This window comes from Mirounga leonina, unplaced genomic scaffold (genome assembly GCF_011800145.1).
Source record: "Mirounga leonina isolate KUSES-001 unplaced genomic scaffold, KU_Mleo_1.0 Mir_171, whole genome shotgun sequence".
NCBI classification, from domain to species: Eukaryota; Metazoa; Chordata; class Mammalia; order Carnivora; family Phocidae; genus Mirounga; species Mirounga leonina.
Genome location: NW_023270436.1, coordinates 17,446,397 through 17,472,493, shown reverse-complemented (window position 1 = coordinate 17,472,493; position 26,097 = coordinate 17,446,397). Strand labels below are relative to the sequence as shown.

The 26,097-nt window shown below is 47.8% G+C and overlaps 1 protein-coding gene across 3 annotated transcripts in view; it reads left to right on the top strand.

Annotated features, from left to right (window-relative positions):
- Window positions 1-26,097, top strand: part of ACACB (acetyl-CoA carboxylase beta) — a 123,827-nt gene that overhangs the window by 4,862 nt on the left and 92,868 nt on the right. For all 3 annotated transcript variants that reach the window (XM_035017198.1, XM_035017196.1, XM_035017197.1), the window contains one exon: window positions 15,182-15,837. In XM_035017198.1, the coding sequence (XP_034873089.1) occupies window positions 15,191-15,837 (647 nt within the window). In that variant the 5' untranslated portion in view covers window positions 15,182-15,190. The remainder of the gene's footprint in view (window positions 1-15,181; window positions 15,838-26,097) is intronic.

The window sequence follows — 26,097 nt, the reverse complement described above, 5'->3', positions numbered from 1 at the left end:
ATTTTTTTGGGAACGCTTGTTGCTGGGGAAGGGGTCAGGGAGCCTGGGGCAGGGGGGATTCAGCTGCCTGTCCAAGGTGGTTGCCCACTGCCTGACCTTGACGCTCACACCCTCAGACTCGCTGGAGCAGGAAGACCCTCTGGGGAGGCGGGAAGGATGGGCTGGATACAGAGGCGGACCTGGGCTAGGTGGAGGCATGATGCAGCCAACAGGTATTTCCTGACCCTTCCGTGTGCTGGGCCCTGCACTGTGGAGCCAGGGGCAGGACAGAGCCAGTCCTCGCCCCGAGAAGCTTACATTCCATGAGGGGGGTAGAGATGAGTGAGTGTATCGGTGACAACATAGTGTCAGGTCAGCTTGTGGTAAGTGACGTGAAGGAAAGGAACATGTCACCGAGAATAAGACCCACGGTGTCAGGGTGGGTCTGGGGTGGGAACACAGAAGCAAAAGCAGAAAAAGGAGCAAGAGATAACCACGCCAGGGGGCAGTGGTGGGAAAGAACATTCCGGAACATGGGCCCACAAGCACAGGGGGCCTGAAGGGGGACCAGTAGCTAGAGAGTGGGCAGGGCCCAGATCTCCAGGGCCACGTGGACCACAAAGGAGTACAATGAAGAGCGACCGAGCATGTGAAATTCAGTTAAGCTGCCCACTGCCAGAGTGACTTGGGACAAGTTTAACTCTTGAACCCTGAGATTCCTCTTCAATTCAACACCAAAAAAAAAAAAAGGCTTCTCACAATACTGATCTCACAGAGTGGGATGAGGTGGTGATTATAAAATGCTTAGTACAGAGCCTGGCACATAGTAAGTACTAATAAATTTTAACTGTTAGTACCAATATACAGGGGTTTTTTTTGTTTTTTTCTTAAAGATTTTTATTTATTTATTTGAGAGAGAGAGAATGAGAGAGCACATGAGAGGGGGGAGGGTCAGAGGGAGAAGCAGACTCCCCGCCGAGCAGGGAGCCCGATGCGAGACTCGATCCCGGGACTCCAGGATCATGACCCGAGCCGAAGGCAGTCGCTTAACCAACTGAGCCACCCAGGCGCCCCCAATATACAGGTTTTTATCAGTAGACAGGGTGCCTTAACTTTTTGGTATAGAAAACAAGTTAACTTTTTTTTTTAAGATTTATTTATTTATTTGAGAGAGAGAGGGTGTGCACACACAAGTGAGAGGGGCAGGGAGAGGGAGAGAGAACTTCCAGCAGACTCCACACTGAGTGCAGAGCCCAACCCGGGGCTTGACTCGGGGCTTGATCCCACAACCCCAAGATCACAAGATCACAACCTGAGCCAAAACCAGGAGTCTCAATTGACTGTGCCACCCACGTGCCCCAACTTTTTTTTTTTTAAACACATTCAGAGGTAGAGTGAATAGCACAGTGAGCCTCTCTATTCACCACCCTCTTCGATAACCATCAACTTTCTGCACTTCTGGTTTCATCTACCCACACATACACCCTTTTCCCCGATGTTTTCCCCATTTTACTGTGAAAAATTTCAGGGGCGCCTGGGTGGCTCAGTTGGTTAAGCGACTGCCTTCGGCTCAGGTCATGATCCTGGAGTCCCGGGATCGAGTCCCGCATCGGGCTCCCTGCTCGGCGGGGAGCCTGCTTCTCCCTCTGACCCTCCTCCCTCTCATGCTCTCTGTCTCTCATTCTCTGTCTCAAATAAATAAATAAAATCTTAAAAAAAAAAAAAAATTTCAAACCTACAAGGAAGTTGAAAGAGTTGTATGGGAGCACCCATATACCCATCACATTTCACGTTCATTGCAGCCATCATCCGTACCTTTCTCCCTGAGTACTAACTGCATACTGTCATTAACTAGAGTTCTAGGGTCCTCCGGGGGTGGGGCGTGGGAATTCTTTTCAAGCAAATATCAGAGCCAGATAAGTAACTGTAGTGCGTATCTTTAAAAGAGATGGACTTTTAAAAAACCATCACCATGATTGTTTCCAACACCATTAACGGCATTTCCTTAACCCAGTACCCAGTTCATGCTCCGCACCCTCTGTCCCAGAGATGTTGAACACTCGTTCTGTTCCAATCAGGACCCACAAAAAGGGTCCTATTAAGTCTCTCTTCATCTGTAATAGCCACCCCGCTGCCTTTATTAAACACCAGTTACTTATTGAAGAAACTCGGTCATTTGTCCCACGGAATTTTCCACATTTTGGATGTGGCTGATTACGCATCTCTCAAGCGTCCTTTAATGTGTTTATTAGTGCTCAGGTCTCGAGGCTTGAATCAATTCAGGTCCAAACCCTTGGCAAAACTACTTCAGCCTGCTGCCGTGTCATGTGCCATCCACTGCACAGCGTCGAGAAGAACCTAATGTCAGGTTAACCCGCTTTCAGGGATGTGAACTCCTCGGTGCACGTGGGAACCAGCGTCAGCCTGATCTCCCTTGTAGACTCCCCAGCGGCCCTTCACTGAATAGTTTACAAGCCATGGATGATCAAAGCCCTACCTAGGTCAATGTTATTTACTGGTTGCAAATGTGGTTTCCTGCTTGCCTCCATCCTCATTCACTTATTAGCTGTCATTCTATAACATACGACTCTCATCCACCATCTGAAATACAGAGCATTTTCCTACAGGAAAGGCAGGATAAGTGCTCGATTGCATCTTTTTTTTTTTTTAAAGATTTTATTTATTTATTTGAGAGAGAGAATGAGAGACAGAGAGCACGAGAGGGAAGAGGGTCAGAGGGAGAAGCAGACCCCCGCTGAGCAGGGAGCCCGATGTGGGACTCGATCCCGGGACTCCAGGATCATGACCTGAGCCGAAGGCAGTCGCTTAACCAACTGAGCCACCCAGGCACCCCGATTGCATCTTTTTTTTTTTGAAGTCCGTTTTCAGAGTCATGAGCGGTGCCATTGGGAGCTCCCGAGATGTCAGTGAGGTTTTTGTTTTGAGGAACACGGCGACCACATGATTTTCGAAATTGCTTGGATGTATTTCAATCCACCGCAGTGATCACCTTTTTATGGGCCCAGGGCCCTACTTTGGCAGGGCAAGCCCCTTCAGGGTCCTTGCTTTCAGACAGGACAAGAAATCTCAGCTCACTGTGTACATTTCTGCCCCAGCCCTGGAGTGAGCCATTTCCCCCAAGCAGTCCTGGTTCCTTTTAGTGGGAAACATACTTAGAAATCATAATCTGGGACAAGGAATATTTTACAGGTTCCTCCTGTGAATCGTGGACTGGGGTCAGGGAGCTGGGTTAAGAGGCTTGTACAGTAGTTCAAGTAAGTGATAATAGGGGCTTGATCCTAGGTAAGGCACTCAGCACCATGCCTGGTGCGTTATGGAGAACATGGTAAATATTAGAACACTCTTCGTTTGTGTTCTTTATATTAGTTCATGTAAACCTCACCAAAAACTCTCTGAGGAAGGCAATCTTATCCCCACTGGATACACAAGAAAACCAAGGCTCAGAGAGGTGAGGAAATTTGCTGAAGGTCACACGGGAAGTAAAGAGCAGACATAGAACTTGGAGCTAGCCAAACCAGATTCCATACTCCAACCAATACACTGGGTCTTAATTTCAAACTCAGAAATGACCTAGATTAGTTTCTGGCAGAAAACATGACCATCCAACGGGGCTGGCTTGCTGATGCTTGTTAAACTGGGATTCCAGCGAGGGTCTCCAGGACTGGGCCATGCTTCAGACCCTCTCCCTGCCCCGAGGGGTTTCTGCAACTGTGCCCTTTAGCAGGTGCAAATGGCCCCCGAGACTGCTCTTGGTGCCCTCTGGCCACACAAGCTGCAAGCTCTCCCAGGCACATGTTCTCATAACTTAGTCTTTACCAGAGCCCTTGTGAGGTTGGCATCATTCGCAACTGAAGAGCTGAGGTCCAGAGATTCAAACATGGAACCGACGCTGCAGAGTTTCCTGGCTGCTGGCGGTGCCACGGCTCAAACCCCCAGGCCCTCCGATTCTGTGTCTAGAGTTCTTTTTGCTTTTCATTCTGGAAGGGACAGGACAGAGGAAACGGTGCTCCTTTTTAGAGAGGCTAATCACCCATGGGGCTCTGTCGATTCCTCCCAACATTTGCAACCAGATTGCCAAAGCTGGTGGGAAATGCTGGGCAGCCTCGGAGGAGAGCAACTGTCCCCAGAAGGTCAGGTTGATTCAGGTTGGGAGTTACATTACCACTTTTCAGGCCGGATGGTGCACTGGCCCTGCCCCAGGACTAGGCTTGGGGGAGGCCCTCAGCCAGCAGAGCCAGGGGATGTTGGTGGAAGGGATACCCACCACATCTCAGCTCAACATCAGGGAGAGGGCTTGCTCGACAAAGCCCCCTGGTCTCCAAGGCAGGGGCTGCTCAGCACAACCCTGACTAGCAACGTTAATGAGAAAAAGAACTACAGTAATCACAGTAGCTCCTCATAGCATGCTTCATTTATGCCAAACTAAGCAGTCTACGGACGTGAGTTCATTGACTTGCCCATCGGGGTGCTGAGGTTGGTCCTGTTACTATCCCCATTTTACAGATGGGACAACTGAGCTCGGGTTCACTGCTCTGCCTGCGGTCACATTGTGGGTGGTGAGCTGATTCTCCAGGCAGTCAGAGGGCAGAGTCTGTTAACTCTTGCACTGTAGGTCTCCATCGCTCCGAGGAGGTGTGAATCCCTTATGCTTCTCGTGACCCTGCAGAGTCATTTGTCCCTGTCTGCTGCCCGCCCCCACCCTCCCCGCCCTCCACCCCTTTCTCAGCACCAGGCAGGCTGTTTGGTTCCTGGAAAGCGCCAGAGTTGCGGGCTTCTCCCGCTTCTAGGCTCTTGTGCCGCCTGCACCGTAGGCCGCCAACGCTCTTCCTCCACCTTCCTGCACGTCCAACCATCGACTTCGGCGGTCTCTACAAGGATGACTCAGGTGGGGACCCGCCCCCCGGGCATTTCTCCAAGGCAGCTGCCCAGCTGGAACCGTTCAGGCTGGTTTTGCCTGGGCCGGCAGATCAACCCCATCAAAAGCTGGGCTTGGCTCACCAGGTGTTCATGGAGCACCTGCAGTGAGCCCGGGAAAACTGAAATTCACCAGCTTTTCATAAATATGTTTTCCTCCCCGAAGTTGTCCCCACATCGGTGGCCGCTGATGCTGTACACCTGCTCAACTCTCAGATCAGATAGTTTGGGATTTGGTCCCAAAAGCACAGACATGTAGACAATCTATGCTTACTCGCATGGTCCTTGGGCATCTCCAGAGACCCAGATGATCTGACAAGTGATTAGTTTGAGAACTATCGACTCTCCCTGGTTCTCATTTCCGGACTTTGGATTCCACCCGTCGAAGAAGGTAGCCAGTTGATCAATCGAATCAACGGCCTGCCAACCCCCCCCCGCTTACAAATGTAGGCTTTGGAGTCAGGCAGAGCAGGGTTGAATTCCATGTACTTCCAAGCTGTGTGACTTTGGGCGAGTTCTCCCCTTTTCTGAGCATTGGGTTTTCATGCCCATTCTGTGAAACGGGATGAGAATACTACTTCCCCTGGGGCACCCAGGGGGCTCAGTCAGTGAAGAGTCTGACCCTTGGTTTTGGCTCGGGTCATGGTGTCAGGTGCATGCGAGCGAGCCCTGCGTGGAGCCCCATGAGCTCCATGCTCAGTGGAGAGTCTGCTTCTCTCCCTCCTCCCTCTGCCCCTCCCCTCCCCTCTCTCCAAAATAAATAAATTCATCTTAAAAAAAAGAAAGAATCCTACTTCCCCTGCAGGACTTCTGTGAGGAGTAAACAAGAACCTGAAACACAGGACAGTCGCTGCAATGGAAGGCATCACTGTGTTACCTATCAGCACGAGGTGCTTTAGCATTTGTGGTTTGGGAGTTAGGGTTGAAGTTAGAGTTAGGTGAAGGTTGAAATTCTCTTGCTCTCCCTGGGTATTTTTCCTTCTGGGGTGAGGAAGCAGGACATCTCACCTGCCTAGTGCCCTCAGCCCAATCACAGGGGAAGGCGAGGTTCTTGAATTAATCCCTTCCTCCCCTGTGAGCTGCACCATCACGTGTCTTCTTCAGATGCAAAGAATATTAAAGAGAACAATGAGTATCCTTCACAGTAGAACACTTTGCTAATTGCTGCTCCTGGTTAAGTAACTTTGGCAGAGCCCCCATCTTCATCCAGTGGAGTTATTAATTCACCATGTAGCATGGTGCCAAGAGCAAACTCCTCAGGAGTGGCCCTGACGCCTGACCGGCGGCACATGGGTGCCGGTTACCCAAATGTGAGTCCGTGGTGTGCATTTGTGGAGGAGGACGCTCGGCAGAATCCACACTGCCGGTCATCTGCCTTGTTCTTTGCATTTCGCTGCACCAAGAAGGGGAAGGTTGGGTTCAGCGACTGCGCAGGTCTTGGCTGGTCCTTCTCCTAATCCTCTGAGGTGGGTGGGGCTTTGTCCTTTCCCTTCTTTTTTCTAGACAGGGAAACTCAGGCTCACCGAGGGAATGTGATGTGTTTGAGATGACACTCCGTGGGGTGGTGGGGGTGTCACTGTGGTGACTCAGCCTACCCTGGGCTCTCAGTGCGGCCAGTCATGGTACATCCTAGGATGAACCACTCCAGGCATTGTACTCTGTGTCCTGCATGGGCGATCACCTTGGACTCCTGACAACCCTGTCTCGTTAGGGACGTCCTTACCCTACGTTGCAGATAGCAACCTGAGGCTCAGGGAGGGTATTGCCCAAGGCTTACCCTGCTTGTAGGGGGCAGAACTGGTAGGTGAACCCGGTTCAACCTCCAGGGCACCACATGAGGTGCTCAAGGACGGTAGATTTTTGCTGTGAATGGTGCCTTGTTATAGAAGGAGCACTGGCCTTGAACTGGGACCTTAGCGCTAGTCATGGCTAATGTCGCTCATTTCACGAGGGACCTCTGGCCTCTGCTCATTTAAAAATAAGGATGCTAGCCTCGCTGATCCCCAAGTGTCCCCTCCTAGGCTGCAGGTTGGAGCAGGTGGATTTTTTGGGAAACACAGTGACCTGTGATACCCCCGTTCCTACAGGCTGGAGTGCAGGTTAAGGTATCCACTAGCCATCTTGGATTGCTCGCGTGGCTAGCTCCTATCACCTTCATTATCTCTGAATTAGCAAAAGGCCCTTGCGCCATCCACCTGCCAGCTGGAGGGTTCTTGGCTGCCCACCCTTCGCCCTGACATTCTGCTTCTCTTTCCATCACGCCTCACCTGGCCAAACCCCAGCAAAGTGTCTGATGGGTAAACACATAGGAACAGAAGACACTTGTGATTAGGGGAGCATGTTCTAGAGACAGATTTGGCAAGAAGGTGATGGTATAAACCGTGAAGTAGACCTAAGTACAGGAATGTGGCAAGCTAGCGGGGGAGGTGGACCTATGGACTGGCCCTTAAGTAGCCGAGCTTGAGTTCAGGGGAGGGCTGAACACGGACCTTCGCGAGTGGCTTACATTTGCGGGTGATGAATAAGGACATGGCTGACTTGGGTGAATATTCACCCCCATTGGAGCACCAGCTCATCCAGACTCCTCCCACCATGGCCCGATGCATGACACCAGCCTCCTGCTGAAAGGTGACACCCTGCAGGCTGGGTTCCCCTAGTCATCCTGTGGGCGCCTATCAGATCCACACAACAATGGAGCTGGTGGACGTGGCCTCAGCGATGGTAAGTGGCAGCGCACTCACCTACGAGTTCATCTTGGTGGGAGAAAAAATCCGAGTGTGACACGGGATCGCTGGTCGAACGCTGACATTTTGCCCCCCTCGGTCCCTCGCAGCCCCGGCCGGGTCTGGGTGTGTGTTGCGGGGGTGGGGAGCCGCTGGGAAGCAAATCATGACCCCCGCTGGCCCCCTCCGGTCTTCATTTGGTCGCTGAGCTGCACTTGTTGGTACCGAGTGGTTTCCTGCATTCACGAGGACCAGAGCCACGATTGCTCTGACACCTGGTAGCTATTGCTTGGGTTTGGTTGGCAAGAAACAAAAATAGCTTTGGCTGAGCTCGGTTTTCAGGTCAGCTGGATTATTTCAGTGAAGGGCAACAGCTTGGCATGGCATGGTCCACAGAGCTTCGCTGGGAGGACTCCTCTGGCCTTTACTGCTCATGGGATCACACCACCTGCACAGTGCTCCTCCTGGACCACTGTGCATGTCTGGTGTTGTTAGTTTACATGTTGCTCTGCTGCTCCATATTCCAGGGACACAGCCAGGTGTCTGGTTTTATGATCACATCCATGTGCTCGTTGTTACACCGCCCCTTTTATGGAATTTATTTACATCCACTTTCGGTGGCGGGGTGGGCAGTGCTGAAGTATGGGTGTGGGGGCTGGATTTGAGCAAAGTCAAGGTGCTGAGCTTCTCTGAGCCACAGTTTACTGAACCATGAAATGGAAGTAAAATAATGCCAACAACTGTAGTAATATCCATCACAGTCGTTCTGAGGATTGGAGGCTGGCAGGCTTTCTACGCTTGCGATGTGTACAAATGTGTAAATGCTGTCTGTGTCTATAGTGTTTATCCCAAAAGCAGATAAATGCAGGTAAATGGGGCAGGAGTGAGTATCCCCATTTTTACAGATGGGGAAACTGAGACCCAGAGTTTGTTTGGAAACTTTCTCAAACAGTTCCCCCTTTTGTTTCCGTGTACTCACTGGGGAAAAGTTCTTGTGGGGTGGCCTTTGGATCCCACATCGTTACTCTGCAAAAAAAAAAAAGGGGGGGACATAGGTTTTTCTCTGCAGGTAACCCCTGCAAGATCGGTGTGGGGTGTTAGCTCCGTGGCCCCTTTCAGAATAAGAGCAGATCTTCAAGGATTTGCTGGGTGGGAGAGGGGAGCTGAGCTGGAGAGAATTGCTGGTCACTCCATTCATCAGAGGTTCCATTGTAGAGCTTGTCACCTGCCTGCGCCACCCCTCAGTCGCCTACCTACCATGCATGTACCCCCCCCGACCTGCCTCGACATGGGTCCTATGTTTCCAGGCAGTGACTGATGTGCTTTTCTCTTTGGGGCAAGGAGATGCCAGCATTTCAATTCTATACACTCAACTCTTCCTTAGATCCCATGATTTCAAACGTGCCCATTTAAGATGTGCCTCAGGTTGGCTGCATGGGTATAAAGTGCCCTGCGTGACCCTCTACTTTGGACCTGCTGTAGAGACACAGCCGGTCGCCCTGGCATTCCTGATACAGTTTCGAAAATTCCAAAATTCAAAATTCAAAAATCAAAATTCCAGCTTGCCTCCAGCCATCAGGTGGTGCTCAGTGTGTGTGCGTGCCCAGATTTATCATTCATTCAGTACACGCTTTGGGGGTACCTACCACGTACCCCGTACCAAGCTGAAATGAATGACAATTGGTCCATGTCTTCAAGGGCCTCCGGATGGGGAGACCAGCGAACACTGTTTCTCTGCTGTGTTGTCTTCATCGCCACGGTGGAGGTGGTGGACTCTTCTCCCCCGTCACGCCCTCCTGCCTGGGAAGGATGTAGCCCTCTAACCTGTTGGGCTGCCAAGGGAGCCAGAAGCTTTTGCAACATTTTTTGGTGATGCCATCTGCCAATGACTAATTTCCAAATCTGTCCTCAGGGGGCATGTGTGAGCCCACAGTTTCAGGATGCTGACCTTTCTCGCTGACGCTTTTTAGACTTTTCGTGAACTTGCTGTGTGCCAGAGATGAGTCCCCCGAAGGACCTCACCTGTCCCCCCCAGGAGGATCTCACCATTTGGAAACAGGAGGGAAGGAGGGAGTAGACCTGGGGGTTTAGACCAGTGGTTGTCGCCCGAGGGCAATTTTGTCCCCTGAGATGTTTGGCAAGGCTGGAGACATTTTTGGTTGTCACAACTGAGGGAAGAGGTGCTCCTGGCATCTAGTGGGGGGAGGCCAGGGATGCTGCTGAGCACCCTACAAAGCGCAGCACAGCCCCCACCACCGGGAATGCTTCTCTCTCTCTCTCTCTCTCTCTCTCTCTCCTTTCCTTCCTCCCTCCCCCTCTCCCTCCCTTCCTTCCTTCTTTCCATCCCCTCTTTCTCTCCCCCCCCCATTGTAGTCATCCTTGTGGCTGTGAAGTTGTACAATGCAGTTCTGATCTGCATTTCTGTAATGATGAAGGATACATCTTTCCATGAGCTAGTGGCCATTTGTACGTCTTCTTTGGAGAGATGTCTGTTCAAGTCCTTTCCTCATTATAAAATCAGGTTGTCTTTTTGTTGTTAAGTTGTAAGACTTCTGTACGTACTCTGGATGCTAAACCGTTATCAAATATGTGTTTTACAAATATTTTCTCCCATTCTGTAAGCTGTCTTTTCACTTTCTTGAGAGTGCCCTTTGATGCACAAAAGTGTTTAATTTGAATGAGGCCTACTTTGTCTATTTTTTTCTTTATGTTTATGCTTCTGGTGTCACATCTGAGAATCCATTGCCAACTGCAAGGTCACGACAATTTACTCCTATGTTTTCTTTTAAACTTTTTGTGGTTTTGGTTCTTATATTTAGGTTCTTGACTCATTTTTTTAAAAAAGATTTATTTATTTATTTTAGAGAGAGTGAGAGCACGAGCAGGAGGGGCAGACGGAGAGAGAATCTCAAACAGACTCCATGCTGAGCACAGAGCCTGACCCGGGGGTCGGCGGGGTGGGTTGGGGGGGTGGCTCAGTCTCACGACCCCGAGATCATGACCTGAGCCAAAAGCAAGAGTCAGATGCTTAACCAACTGAGCCACTCAGGCGCACTAGTTGTTGACTCATTTTGAGTTAGTTTTTGTGTATGGTCTGAGTTAGGAGTCCAACCTCATTCTTTTGCTTGTGGAAATCAGCTGTCCCAGAACCATATGTTGAAGAGACTATTCTTTCCTCTTTGAATGATCTTTTTTTAAAAATTTTTTTAAAGTTTATTTATTTTCTTTAATAATGTCTATACCCAACATGAGGTTTGAACTCACAACCCTGAGATTAAGAGTTGCATGCTTTTCTGACTGTCCAAGTTCCCCTCCCTGCCATCGAATGGTCTTGATATCTTCATCAAAAATCTATTGGCCATAGTTGTATGGTTTATTTTGGGACTTCTCTTTCTGTTCCATTGGTCTAGATGTGTGTCCTTATGCCAGTACTAACTATTTTGACTGTAGTTTCACAGTAAGTTTTGAAATTGGGAAGTGTCAGTCCTCCAACTTTGTTCTTTTTTTTTTTTTTTTAAAGATTGTATTTATTTATTTGAGAGAGAGAGAATGAGAGACAGAGAGCACGAGAGGGAAGAGGATCAGAGGGAGAAGCAGACCCCCCGCCGAGCAGGGAGCCCGATGTGGGACTCGATCCCGGGACTCCAGGATCATGACCTGAGCTAAAGGCAGTCACTTAACCAACTGAGCCACCCAGGCGCCCCAACTTTGTTCTTTTTTAAGATTGTTTTGGCTATTTGGGTTCCCTTGCAGTTCTATATCTGTATCTTGCTTCAGGTGGTAGGGCCACCTTAATAATAGAAAGTCTTCCGATCCATGAGCATGGAATGGCTTGCATTTATTTAGGTCTTCTTTAATTTCTTTCAGCAATGTTTTGTGCACCAGCATTGTGCAGGTCTTTCACCTCCTTCATTAAATTTATTCCTAGATATTTTATTTTTTTGGACGCTACTGTAAATGGAATTGTTTTCTTTTTTTTAAGATTTTATTTATTTGAGAGAGAGAGCATGCGAGCGCACAAACTCGGGGGAGAGGGAGAGGGAGAAGCAGGCTCCCTGCTGAGCAGGGAGTGCAATGGGGGGCTTGATCCCAGGACCCTGGTATCATGACATGAGCCGAAGGCAGATGCTTAACCGACTGAGCCACCAGGTGCCCCTGGAATTGTTTTCTAATTTCCTTTTCAGATTGTTCATTGTTGGTACATAGAAACACAACTAATTGATCTTGTATCCTACAATTTTGCTTAGCTTGTTTATTACTCCTATTTGGGTTTTTTTTGTATGTGTGGATTCTTTAGGATTTTCTATACACAGGTATCTCCTGCTTTTTGAAAGTTCACGTTATGCCACTTTGCTTTTGTAAAAGACCTACATTAGATCTACATTAGTAGCTGTTTTTGCTAACCGGAAGAAATCAGAAGAGGATTTTTGCTTTTAGGAGAAAAGGTGAAAAGTGAAAATAGCATTCAGTGTTTGTTTTGCAGAGAGCTGTTAAGGAGGGAGCACATACCCTGAGCAGTGGCCGTAGCACTGCCAAGCTCCTTTGGCAAGAACTACACTCAGCAACTCAGCCTCAAGCCACCATAGCTTTGAACTATGTCTGTGAGCATCTGAGCTTTGTCTTGATTTATTTTGTGCATCCATTAGCAAGATGTGTCCTAAGCTACCCAGAAAAGAGAGGTTATTTTATGGGTCTAGGAATGCTCAAAAATGTTTCCATATAAATTAATGGTAATTTCTTCTTTGTTTTATGCCATTTCAACTTAGGAAAGGTTTCATAAGAACCTCTCTACTTTTGGGTAGCAGGGAAACCTGTATAGGATCATGCCAACTATGATTAGAGATGATTTTATCTCTTTGTTTCCAATTTGGATGGCTTTTATTTCTTTTTCTTGTCTAATTGCTTTGGCTCAGACCTTCAGGACATTGTTTAATAGCAGTAGTAAAAGTGATCATTCTTGTCTTGTTCCTGATCTTAGGGGAAAAGCTTCCAGTTTTTCACCACTAAGTATATGTGAGCTGTAGGTTTTTCATAAATGTGCCTTATTACATTGAAGTTCCTTTCTGTTCCTACTTTTCTGATGTTTTTTTTTTATCACAAAAGGGTTTGTATTTTGCCAAATGCTTTTTTTGGTGTTAATAGAGGTGATCATGTTGTTTCCCTCTTTGTTCAATGAATGTTGTTTGTTACGTTGACTGACGCTGAACCACCCTTGACTGGCTTTTCTTTAAAAAGAAACTTGATGGCCTTGAAAGAAAAACCCTCTTGATCCTAGGTATAACTTGGAAAATACCCTTGACAACATTTTGACAAATTCTGTTGTGCAAAGTCTGCAGGAAGTATTCAGATCATGCAGTTCTGGGAAAACTTGAGAACTTTTCCCCTTAAGAACATAATGTTGAAATTTAAAAAGAAAAAACCTTTTAGATACTAAATTGATATGTTTGAACTTTGCGATCCTGCTTTTTTTTTTTTTTTAATACTTCTGCTGTTCTGAAATTTCAACATGTTCAGTTTGTGTTTTTGTTTGCTTCTTAAAAATATTTACTTCTGGGGCGCGTGTAGGGCTCAGTCAGTTAAGCATATGCCTTCGGCTCAGGTCATGATCCCGGAATCTGGGGATCGAGCCCTGCATCAGGCTCCCCACTCAGCAAGGCATCTGCCTCTCCCTCTGCCCCTCCCCCTGCTCATGCTCTCTCTCTCTCAAATAAATAAAGTCTTAAAAACAATATTTACTTCATTTTTTAAAAAAGATTTTATTTATTTGACAGATAGAGACATAGCGAGAGAGGGAACACAAGCAGGGGTAGTGGGAGAGGGAGAAGCAGGCTTCCCGCCAAGGAGGGAGCCCGATGCGGGGCCCGATCCCAGGACCCTGGGATCATGACCTGAGCCGAAGGCAGACGCTCAACGACTGAACCACCCAGGGGCCTCAACAATATTTACTTCAAATAGCAATGATCTACTCATTAATAGGGCAGAGTTAGTGTGGCAGGAAGCGGCATGGTAAGAAATCTGAATTCATGTATTTGACAAAATTAATTTCTGTCTTTTGTTAAGCTCTCACTTTTTAAAAAAGATTTTATTTATTGATTTGAAGAGGGAGAGAGGGAGAGAGAAAGAGAGCATGAGCAGGGGCAGGGGGAGAGGTGGAAGGTAAGGGAGAAGCAGACTGCCTGCTGAGCCGAGAGCCCAACATGTGGCTTGATTCCAGGACCTGGAGATCACAGCTTGAGCTGAAGTCAGATGCTTAACCATCTGAGCCACCTAGGTGCCCCAAGTTCTCACTTGTTACTGGACACTGTTCTAGACCGTGGAACAGAACAGACTCCCCATGGCCTTGCTGGGTTTTCATTCTAATTATAAGCATACCCCATGCCAGATATACTAGTGCTAGGAAGAAGATAAGGCAAGGTGCTCTTCCTCCTTACAGAACCATGATGATGATTTTGACAGTAATACAGGAATACAATGATGATGGGGTGGTGATAATGAAGATGATGATGACAGAAGCAATAGTCTGTTTATATCTATGAATTGGAATATAGTGAAAGGTCTTTTGTTTCTTTTTGGATTGCAGCTTTATTGAGATATAATTCATATACCATCCAGTTCACTCATGTAAACTATATACTTCAGTACATTCACAGAGTTGTGCAACCATCACTACAATTTTATTTATTTTATTTTATATTTATTTTATTTTATTTTTTCCATCACTACAGTTTTAGAACATTTTTACCCTCCAAACAGAACCCCTGTACCCTTTAGCTCCATCCCACCAGCCCTAGGCAACTACTAATATTTCTGTGTCTATGAATTTGCCTATTCTGGGATATATGGAATCATACAGTGTTGTCTTTTAGGACTGGTTTCTTTCATTTGGCATAATGTTTTCAAGATTCATCCATGTTGTAGCAATTCCAGTGATCCATTCCTTTTTTTTTTTTTAAGATTTTTTTTTTTATCGGGGCGCCTGGGTGGCTCAGTCGTTAAGCATCTGCCTTCGGCTCAGGTCATGATCTCAGCGTCCTGGGATTGAGCCCCACATCGGGCTCCCTGCTCAACAGGAAGTCTGCTTCTCCCTCTCCCACTCCCCCTGCTTGTGTTCCCTCTCTCGCTGTGTCTGTCAAATAAATAAAATCTTTAAAAAAAATTTTTTTTTTAAAGATTTTTTTTTAATTTATTCATTTGAGAGAGAAAGAGTGCAAGCAGGGGGATTGTTTCTACTTTTTGGGTTTTATGAGTCTATAACAAGAGTCCTTTAGCAGGCATGATCTGTTTCTCTCTTCCATGCATGTTTCTGATTTTTGGTGAGCATGTGTTCTTGTACCTAAATTAGAGGTGAGAAACTGACATCCATAGGCGTTCAGGAATGTGCCCAGGGCCACAGAGCACATGGTGGGCAGAGCTGCTTTGTCCACTGCCTATCGCCTCTGGTGCTCCCAGCTGAATACACAGAACCCCAGCTGCCACGAGGCCCTTTAAGAGGAAATAACTCAATTTCGTAGACTCTAAAATGTCTTTCCCTTTTTTCCTTACAGGTTTTTTGAATGATACTGCTTCTTTTTCTATCTTGTTTGATTTTCTTCCGCTTGACCTTTTCCTGGTTAAAAATCTGGGGGAAAATGACGGACTCTAAGCAAGTCACCAAGAGTAAATCAGAAGGGAGCTGTATCCTAAGCCAGGAGGCCTTCCCAGCCTCAGACAGCTCAGGGGAGCCACCCCAGAAAATCGAGGACCGCAGCCCTCCACCAGAGACTCCTGACCAGGCTGAGCCAGCCTCCCACAAAGGTCCCAAAGATGCCTGTCGGCAAAGAACTTCCAGGCCACCCCCACACCAGAACCCCCCAGGAAACCCCTGTTCCTCGGATAGCACCCCCGCAGCTCTCCAAGCCAATGGGACAGGGACCAAAGGCCTGAAGACCCGGGATACCAATGGCCTGTCATCTCCAGCCAAGCCCCAGGGCCAGCGAGCCAGACCCCTCTCCAAAGAAGACGAAAAGCAGGAGTACATCAAGAGGCAGCTGATGACCAACTTCATCCTGGGCTCCTTTGATGACAACTCCTCAGATGAGGACCCTGGCGCTGGCTTGTTCCGAGAGTCTTCCCGGAAGGACAGCCGGGCCAGCCTGGGGACCCTGTCCCTGGAGGCTGCTCAGACTGTAGGCGAGTTCGAGAACCCAGTCCCTGCTATGAGGTAACGTGACCTAAGTCCTCATAAGTGGGAGGCGCAGAGTTAGGGTGGGGGGCTGCCCCTTCCCCACTCAGTCAAGCTGTCTGCTGATGCCCACGTGTCTTGAGGGTAGTTACGGGAAATGCAGAAACCATAAGCCTTGCCTTCTTCCTTCCTTCCTTTCAAAATTATTTATTGAGCATCTACTGCGTGTACAGGGCCCTGTGCCAGGAGACTGTGCTTTTAGAAGAGCTTGGTCTGGTTGGGGAAGACAACCTTGTGTGTGACTCATCATAATTTAAGCCGAATGCGTGAAGGCTGACAAGAGCCACCCCGGGACAGTGGGGGCCCGGAGGGAGGGACAGTTTCCCTGCCTCCTGAAGAGACACTCATTTATTTGTTCGTTGGTCCTTTCAGCAGGTAACTGACAACTGGAATACATGCCTTCCTCTCGGGGTGCCTTCAAAGCAGAAACTCAGACACGTTTGCTGTAAACCAATGCCCGTCGGTCCACTACGGGTGGGAGTATGTCCTAGGTGTGCAGTTGGTGGCTTTGTTTTTGTCGTTGTGTTCAAGCTTTGCCACCTCCCTTCCCCAATTACAAACAGAATACAGTAGTTCCGGGTGGAAAACTCGGGAAACAGACAAGCAGGGAAAAGAAAAGAGCCGTCAACCATCATTTCGCTGGTCGGAGAGCTCTCTGCCCCACTTCCAGTGTCTCTTCCCTCCTTCTGGTCTGTTCCCTCCTCTGGGGGAAGAACCTCACTGGCTGTTCTTTTCAGCATCTCTTGTACTCTCTCTCCCAAATGTGAAAAGCCTGGCTGAGGAGGTGGCTTCATCCATAGGCACCCATGTTCCAAGGGAGCTTAATTTGAACCCTGGTGACTGGAAGTAGAAGGTAGAGAAAACAGAAAAGGCTAGTGTGCCCCGTCCTGATGATCTTCAGGGGGAAACTAGTTTGACGTTCTGGAGGGTTCAAGGAAGGGAAGGCTTCAGGGTCTGGTACAAAGTGTCAGAACCAGAGTTGGTTCAAACTTGGCTCTGCCACCCCCCACTGTGTGACCTTGGTCATGGCATTCACCTTTCCCGGCCTCAGTTCCTCATCTGGAAAATGCTCACGGGATTCAATGGGATAATGTTTGTAAAGTATGCACGGAGTTGGGTACACAGTAGGTACTTAATAAGTAGTAGATTCCCCTACAGCTCCTTTCCTTGGCTTGTTCTTTGTCCCCCGCCCCCCAGCACCCACTTCACGCATCACTTTATAGTTTATATCAGTTATCCATTGATGCCTTAGGATAACAGTACAAAGCTGGTGGCGGTGGATCCCCATTTTGCAGATGATAAAACTGGGGCTTAGAGGTGAAGTACCTTTCCCAAGATCACACAGCTGGGAAGGGGCAGAGCCAAGCTTCGAGGCCAGGTCCGCCAGACTGCAGACGTGGGTCCACCGTGCCGCAGTGTGGTCCCTCCAGTGATGGCCAACATTCACACTCCTCCGAAATGGTTCTTAACTTCAGTGTGACAGTTTCGACAGGGATTAGGGAAAAGCAGATTAAATGAATTCACCCAAACTGACAAACATCAGAGATTATGTTAGAAGTGGATGTCCGACCCAGGGTTGCTAAGTGGTATCTAAGTAGGACAGGTGGCGAGATACATTAATCACAAAAGCCCCAGCAGGAGGCAAGATGGATATGTTGCTACTTTCAAGGAGCGTCCCAGCAGGGAGATGGGCAAAGTACAAATAAACAGATAAACCGATAAGATCATCTCTCAGTGTGTCCAGTGCCAGGAGGAAGGCAGGTACAGGAGAGGGAGTACCTGAGGGGATCTATTTTAGAATGAGGTGGTCAGGTCAGTGGAGAGCTCTTGGAAGAGGCAACTTTCAAATTAGACTTGAGCAGGCCAACAGAACTTTCTGCCATGAGCGAATGTTCTAGAATGGAATGTTCTAGAAATGTGTTGTCCAATATGGTAGCCGGTAGTCACATGTGACTATGGAGATTGACATGTGGCTAGTGTGATGGAAGAAGTGGACTTAAAAATTTAATTTTAATTCCTGGAAATGTAAATGGTGTCATGGGGCTGCTGGCTATTACATCAGCCCAGCTTCAGCCCTAATGGATAAGAAGTCAACCATGTGAATTATTTCTACCGATGCTAATTAAAAACTTATCAAGACGGTAGGTGTGCCCAAATAGCAACATTATTACTAGTATTATTTTCTCCCGAGTTTTGGATTCCTAGAAAGTTGTGAGGATCAAATGAACTAACGTGTCTAAGGTATTAAGCAAGAGAATAAAGCACTCAATAAATGGTAGGTTAAAATATGGAGCTGGGGCAAGTCTCCCCACTGTCTCTCCACTATCTCTCCCCTACTCACTGTCTTCCACCTCCATTTTTAGAGGTCTTAGCTGGTTTGTGCTTAAACCACAGCTTTTTTTTTTTTTTTTTAAGATTTTATTTATTTTATTTGAGTCAGAGAGAATGAGAGACAGAGAGCATGAGAGGGAGGAGGGTCAGAGGGAGAAGCAGACTCCCCGCCGAGCAGGGAGCCCGATGCGGGACTCGATCCCGGGACTCCAGGATCATGACCTGAGCCGAAGGCAGTCGCTTAACCAACTGAGCCACCCAGGCGCCCCAAACCACAGCTTTTTTGAGCTGGTCAGTTTATGAAGGCAAAAGATATTTAACTAAGGGCCTGTCTTTGCATGACAGTGTGCCAAAATAGTAAATGAGTTTTCTGCCTTTGTATCTTCATGACATAGAAACTTAGCACTGTAGGTAAATCTTTTATCAGGATGGGGGGAGGGGAGCAGAGGGATGTTGGTTTTTTATAAACTGTGGGGTGGTGGGAGATGCAAAGGGCCACATAGGGCACAAGGAGGACCAGTGTGCTGTGTGACCTTGGGTGGGTCCCTTACCCTTTCTGAACCTCTGCCTCCTCATCTACAGCATGAGGAGGCTGGACCAGCCCCCTGAAGTGTGACCCCCTGGTCACCAATCTCACTGGGCATATGGTTATTTTGCCCCCAATCTATGTGCTTTCCAGAGTGTGGAATTTAGGATTTTGGCACCCAGGACAGCTCAGGTAGTTCTGCTGGTGCCTCCCAAGATACTGGCATTTCTGTGAGGAACGTCCCCAAATGAGGGACCTCTGCTGGAGGAGACCAGCGTGGGTTCGTTGTTCCTAATGACCTGGAATGAGAATCCCACGGGGCGGTATCTTCACTTAGACACTTAGACGCTTGTCCCGGTGCTGCTGTCTCTGGTGGTTGGTCGGATGAAAAAAATGACGTCATAACCTGTGTGTTCCAGCCTGTTGGAAACAATGATATCAGAATGAAGCCGAGTGTTCTGTCATCCTCTTGTAGAGTTTTTGACTTGGTATTTTGGCATCTTTGGGACCCTCAATAGCCTGGTGTTTGCCAGTCCGCCATTGACCCTTTTGCTCACATCCGTTGGTAGCGTCTTGGGTCAACTCTGAAGAAATGTTCAGGGGGACCTCCCAATCCCCCCAAACCCTCCAGAGTGTTGCTTTGTGGAGGGCCACTGCTGGGCTTTTTCCCTTATACAGGGTGGAAATGCCCAGGCCACTTCGAGATGTGGGCAGGTGGCTTGCAACCAGCTGGAGGATTGAGGAAATGAAGCCTGACATAGAAGGCCAAGGTGGTGATAAAGAGTCCCTGTTAGAATCCAGGAATCTCCCTGTATTATTATTACTTTTTTCTGATCAGCTGCTAAATGCTCTGCACTCTCGGGTACATCCCCTAACCTTTTGAGGCTCAGTTTCTGCAATATGGAGGCAGGGAGTAGGGGTTTGAGCTAGTTCTTGCAGTCCTTCCCATTTCGCAGACAGAGAACGAAGACCTGGGGGGTTTATTCCAGGGGTTTATACTCACGTGGAAGCCACAGCAAAGAAGTGGCATAGATATATCCGTGGATCCTCCCTGCTGCTGGCAGTTTCTCCAGAGAGCCGCTTGGCCTCTGTGTCACCTCGAAGGTCTCCATGTGGTCCATGCTGGCCTCTTCCTGCCAGGCCACCAGCTAGGCAGCTGGATAGAAAAGGCGCCTGTTTACTTTTGTGGCTTGGGGGGAGCTCTTTTTGAATGATCTTCAAAGGCGCCTTTGTCTTCCCCCTGTGCCCTCACGTTTCCAGAACCCTCACACTTGCATCCCCATTCTGGGCCTTTGTGCTTACTGCTCCCTCTGAACTGAAATGGTCACTTTCCCCCTCATGCCCTTAAACCTCCCCCCAGGGCCTGTTTCAAGGTGTGTGACCTGTGCAGTCAGCTCTGCTGTCATCCTCTTGAAATTCTTAACTTTTGAACAAGGGCCTCCACATTTTCATTTTGTACTGCGCCCCATACATTCTGTAACCCATCCTGCCTGCCCATCAAAGTCACCTTCTCTGAAGGGCCTTCCCTGTCCCTCTGCTGTCTTTATCTTTTATTTATTTTTATTATATTTTAAAGATTTTATTTATTAGAGAGAGAGAGCATGAGTAGGGGGGAGAAGCAGAGAGAGAGGGAGAAGCAGACTCCCCACTAAGAAGGGAGCCTGATGTGGGGCTTAATACCAGGACCCTGAGATCATGACCTAAGCCAAAGGTAGACATTTAACCGACTGAGCCACCCAGGTGCCCCCCTCTGCCATCTTTAAAGTATTCCCCATATGGCTCTGTTTCTTGATTGATTGCTCTGGTGTGTTTTCACAATACTTAATCACTCCTGGAGATTGTGTCTTTAATTTCCTTATGTGTTGACTTGGTTGTTACCTATCTCCTACACTGGCCGGCAAACTCTATGAAAATGGGGCCATATGGGTTTCTGCTTTTCCCCACTGCCTAGCCTAATGTGGGTTCATGGTAGACTCTGAATAAATAAATGCATGAAGCAGTGATCAACCCATACTTGCCAAAGACAGAATTCTGCATTCCTGGGGCATGCAAAACATTTTATGAATGAATCTGGGAATGAACAAATGGATACATGGATGGATGGATGGATGAATGAATGAATGAATGAATGAATAGATGGATGAATGAACAAATGAACAGATGGGTGGATGGATGAAGAATGAATGAATGAATAAACAAATGGATGGATATATGAATGAATGAATGGATGAGCAGATGGATAAATGAATGGATGGATGGATGAATGCACAAATGAATGGATGGATGGATGGATAGATGGATGGGTAGGTGGATAGATGAGTAGGTGGATGGATGGATGAATGAATGCATGGATGGATGAATGAATGGATAAATGGATGGATGGATGGATGGGTGAATAGGCATTTTATTGTTGCTCTTTGGCAGCAATAGCATTTTTGTTTTCATAAAACTGTTTCTGCATAAATCTTGTAACTTTGTAGATTAGTTCTTTGGTTAAACCCCATTTTTCTTCTGCATTTTATATGGTTGTACAATCTCCCTGTTCCCTTCCATCTTCCCAGCTGGTGAGGGCGGGCTACGATTATGGGCCCAATGACTTTGTGCTGTCTGTTCAAGTCGTCTTCTTGTCTCTTCCCTTTTGGGTTCATCTCAGGCCAGGGGTTGGGATTGGCTCTTCCTTGGACGTGAAAATAGTCCCCAAGGTTTGGAATTCCCATGCAAACTCTTAGAAACAAATCTGGTGAGAACATTACATGTGACAGAATAGTTGTTCACATATTGTGGAATGAAGGTTATGGGGTCATCCCACTTTGGTCAACAAGGGTCAGTGTGGTTGGTGCACAATGGGTCTGGGGTAAGGTACTGGTTTAGAGCCGTGTCTTACTAGTTAACTAGGTAACAACCCTAATAGTTCTACCCTGTGGGGTGCATGTTTGGACTGAATGGGATGGGACAGGTTCGGGATAGCTCAACTGCAGTCCTGAAATTTAAAGTTATGACCCGGAAGCTCGTAAGTTGGCCATGAACTCATTTAGAAGAAAAATCCACCTTGAATAGATGTGAAGTTGTCTGTAGTCTTTGTTTATCCTGTTTTGTGTGAATATTCATGCCTTCTGCTGCGGAAATAGTAACATGAAAATGTAAAACATAAGGCTTTACCATCCCCCCCCAAAAGTTCTCAAATTCCAAAGCATACTAAGTCCTGGGAGTTTCGAATTTCAGATAAGGGATTGTGGATAATGTAATGTGCTTACAATGTTCCCTGTCAGTTAGTAAGCACAGATAATGCTTTTGCTTAATAAATGTGTGTGTGTGTGTGTGTGTGTGTGTGTGTCTGGAAAGTCTATAAGGAATGTGTCAAAATAGTAATCATTGTCTTTATATGGTGCAATTTTAAGTCATTTAAATTTTCTTCTGCATTTTCTAACTTTCTGCTGTAAATATTGTTAATAACAAATATTAATAATGTTTACTAATAAAACATTATAAAAAGTATTGGGGAAAAAAGTGAACCAGTCCTCTCACTTCCTGCATAAGAAGCTGATGCCCAGAGAGGTTCAGGGGTCTATCAGGGGTTTCCCAGCAGGATGATCATAGGCCCTGAGAGCCACTGGAATCCTCCACAGGTGCAGATCAGAAACTGGTCTGCAAACTCCCACTGTTGATGCCTAACTTGGGCTCCAGGAAAGATGTCTCCACCCTCCTCCTAACCTGTCTTAGCATTAGTGAGAAGAGTCAGGAGGCAGGGCAGCCATTAAGCTGTGTGACCTTGGGGATGTCACCTACCCTGGCAGAGGGCTGGACTGGGATGCTCTGAGGTCCTTTGCTTTTGTTTCTTCATGTATGGAAAGGTACATGGGGGGCTGGGGTGGGGGGAGACGGCAGTGGTAAAGTTTGTTAATTTAGAGCCATTTTCTCCTTGGCCGGTTACTGTGGATGGTCTGGGTACCAGGTAAGCCTAAGGACAAAGTCAGAGATGAAACAGTCACATGGAGAAGCCAAGGTTTATCCCATCCCTTCATCGGCTTGGAAGCACTTATCACAGCCCTGCTGGGCGCCAGGCTCTGGGACAGCACTATGTGCCCACAGACGGTGGGATCTGCCTCCTGCCCTGGGAGGGGCAAGTGGAGGGGTCGACGAGGCCACAAGCCCGGAGCATTTCCCATCGCAGGTGGAGAGAGTGGCCGGCTGCGGGCTGGCACACTGACTCCTCCATTCGGCTGTCAGGTGGCCTGGGCCGAGCTCTTCCCTTTCTGTGCCTCAGCATCCTCCAGGACGAGGTCACAGTGGTCCCTACCTCACAGGGCTGGTGTCAGGCTTACTTGAGTGACTGGGAGCCTGGCACTTAAAGCCGTGCCACGGCGTGACCTCCATCATTCGATGCAAAGCGCGGTGTCATACATGGGACCCGCAGTTGAGACAAGTCTGGCTTCCCATCGCAGACCAGCCCCACAGACCTCTCCCGGCTGCAATTTCCTTCTCTGTCGAAACGAGATAATGCTGGTGTCCACCTCACAAGCGTGTTGAGATCACGTGCTGAGAAGAAGTGGCGGGTGTGGATGGCCCAGGGGCTGCCTTGGGAGTCAGCGCTGGAATGGGCAACTTCCAGAGTTCTCCCCTGTGGTCATGGATCTTCCCAAGCCCCGCCAGGCACACGACTTTAAGGTATAGCAACCTGTGTCCTCAGAGGAGGAAGAGGAGGGAGGCAGGTGAAGTGTCCCTGACAAAGGGATAAAATACAAAGCAGCACGCAGGGCCTGGGGCTTTCCCTTGCCGCCTCCCCCTGCTGCACGCTTCCGTGCCAAGAGTGTTGAGTTTAGGAGAGGTTTCCCAAGGCAGACCTCAGAACCCCGGGGAGGCGCAGTGAGGGAACGGCGGGTGAGCAAGCTGACACCTGGGACCTCGCTGCATCCTTCTGTCCCAAGTAGCATCCCGGGGCGGCTTGCAGTGGGCATCCCCCAGGTCCTTCCTGCTCATCATCACCCTCTGCACCTCTTCCCTGCTCCGAGTAGCCAGCCGGTCAGAAAACTTTAAATTGCCTATAAATACTTTTATTTGTCCCTCAGCGAAATCCCATGGATCTTTTGATCATGTTTTAATTTATTCATTCCTTTATTGATTTAGGAAGGGGCTGGCAGAAACCCCATTTCCAAAACTTTTTAGCTGCTAAGGTGTTTTCTGGGAGCTTCGGGGAAAGGGGGGTCCCTGTTTTTGCATTGTTTCATTTGTGGACTGGATATTGAGGTTCGGAAGAGGTTAGCTCTTCATACAGGGTATAGAGTGCCTGAACATCCCTTTCTCTCTCTCAAGTATCTGTATCCTGCTTTAGAAAAATCTGTCACTTCTGCTCTATGCCTAATGTAACATTGCCCCCATCACATATCGAAAGGGATTATTTTATTTTTCTTTGAATGAACGCACATTATATGTGGATGATGCCACAGAGAAGTGGAGAGAAGGCGTTTGCTCAAGGTCACCCAGAGCGTAGGGACAGGCTCGAGGCCACTCGCTGCTTAGGCCTTTCCACTGTGTGGCTGGCCACTTGCAAGTGCACTCTCTTGTTGTGTGTGTTGCCACTGACCTGGGTTTTCCTTCTGCAGTACCAACAAGTTAAATTTAGCCTCTGAGGAGTCTGAGCAGAAGGGCTTATAGCACGAGACCGCATCTGCGGCCAAGTTCGGAGTGTGTCATTGAAATCACAGTGACGGCTGTTTAAAGGAGATGTTTATTTAAAGGCAGTGTTGTGTGTAGGCATGGACATTATTCTTTCCTTCCCATCTTCTATACCTTATAATGCAGGCAGAGAAAAATCCAAGTCACAATCACTCTGATGACATGCAAAGCGCAGACATCGAAGTAAAATGCCTTTCTTGAGAAGCCCCTGTGTAAAAGTGAGGTGTGTTAGGATGTCTCCAAGGCTGGATTAGTGGAGAAGTGGTCTCCCATTTGATCCTAACTGATTGGGGGTAGGGTAGGGGTGTTTTGAAATATTTTCATTTCCTGATTTTAATTGTTTTCCCTATTTTGAGATGATTATATTTAAATTTGGGTCATCTCGAGGATGAATTTTTGGGGGGTTTAGTTTGGAACTTTAGAAAGTAACTCAGGCTGCAGTGGGTCGGGTTTTTTTGGAGGGAGTGAAGACAAGGCCATGAAGAACCTTCTAGAAATTCTGAAGAACTGAGAATTTTGTTCACCTGTTTTGTTTTTTAATCCTCGTGCTGAGAAAGTTACTATATGGTTAGAGCACAGCTAACTGGTGCCCTCAGGCAAGGCTGCTTATACAATTCCTAGGGGAGGAATTCACATTGTGGCCACGTGGACGGACCGCACCTCCTGGAGGCGTGGCCCTAGCTGTGCCTTTCTATGGGGATTCATTCGCAAACATTTACATTATTTTTTGGGTTTTGTTTGCTGTGAACATAGGCTGCATTTATTATTATGCAGTGTTTCCTAGGCAGTGTTTTCAATCCTTTTTATTTATTATAACTCCTTGCAGAAGCATTCATTCATTTGAACTGGAATCGGTTTGCCTGGGTTCAAAGCTCAGCTCCGTCACCCCTGGGAAACATACATCTCTGGGGCACATTTCCTTATCAGCATTATGGAAATAAAAACAAAAGGATCGCTATGAAAGAAGACAAAGGCACAAAAGAGCACTCTGTGTGTTAGTCTTAGCAGAAAGAAGCTTATTACTAGCTGCCACCATACATCACCGAGGACTGTGCCTTCCTTACGCTGTGCCTTTCATTCCCGTGACTTATTCATTCCATAACTGGAAGCCAGAAAGAAACCTATTTAGGGTCACAGGGCAGCTGGGGTCTTTCCTATCTCGAAAGAGCTCCCTTTACCGGGTAACCCAGGTGATCCGAAGTGTGTGTCAGGATCTCACTCTGGGGGCAGAAGGGCCTGGAGCAAACATGTCCCTGGGAATAGAGGTGAAAGAATAAGCAAAAACAGGAACTTGGAAGCCAGAAGTTGACTTGCCTTGGGGGGGCTTTTACCAGGCACTCTGGTGACATCTGACTCATATTTTATTTTATTTTATTTTTTAAAGATTTTTTATTTATTTATTTGAGAGAGAGAATGAGAGAGAGAGAGAGAGAGAGAGCACATGAGAGGGGGGAGGGTCAGAGGGAGGAGCAGACCCCCCACTGAGCAGGGAGCCCGATGCGGGACTCGATCCCGGGACTCCAGGATCATGACCTGAGCCGAAGGCAGTCGCTTAACCAACTGAGCCACCCAGGCGCCCTGACTCATATTTTAAATAAACCCTATTTTCCACCACTTCCCTATTGTGTGTATTCAAGCACATTAAATGCTTGTGAGTTTTTCCCAGCTGCCAGGATGTAGGGCGGGGTGTGCCATCCTGGAACCCTTCT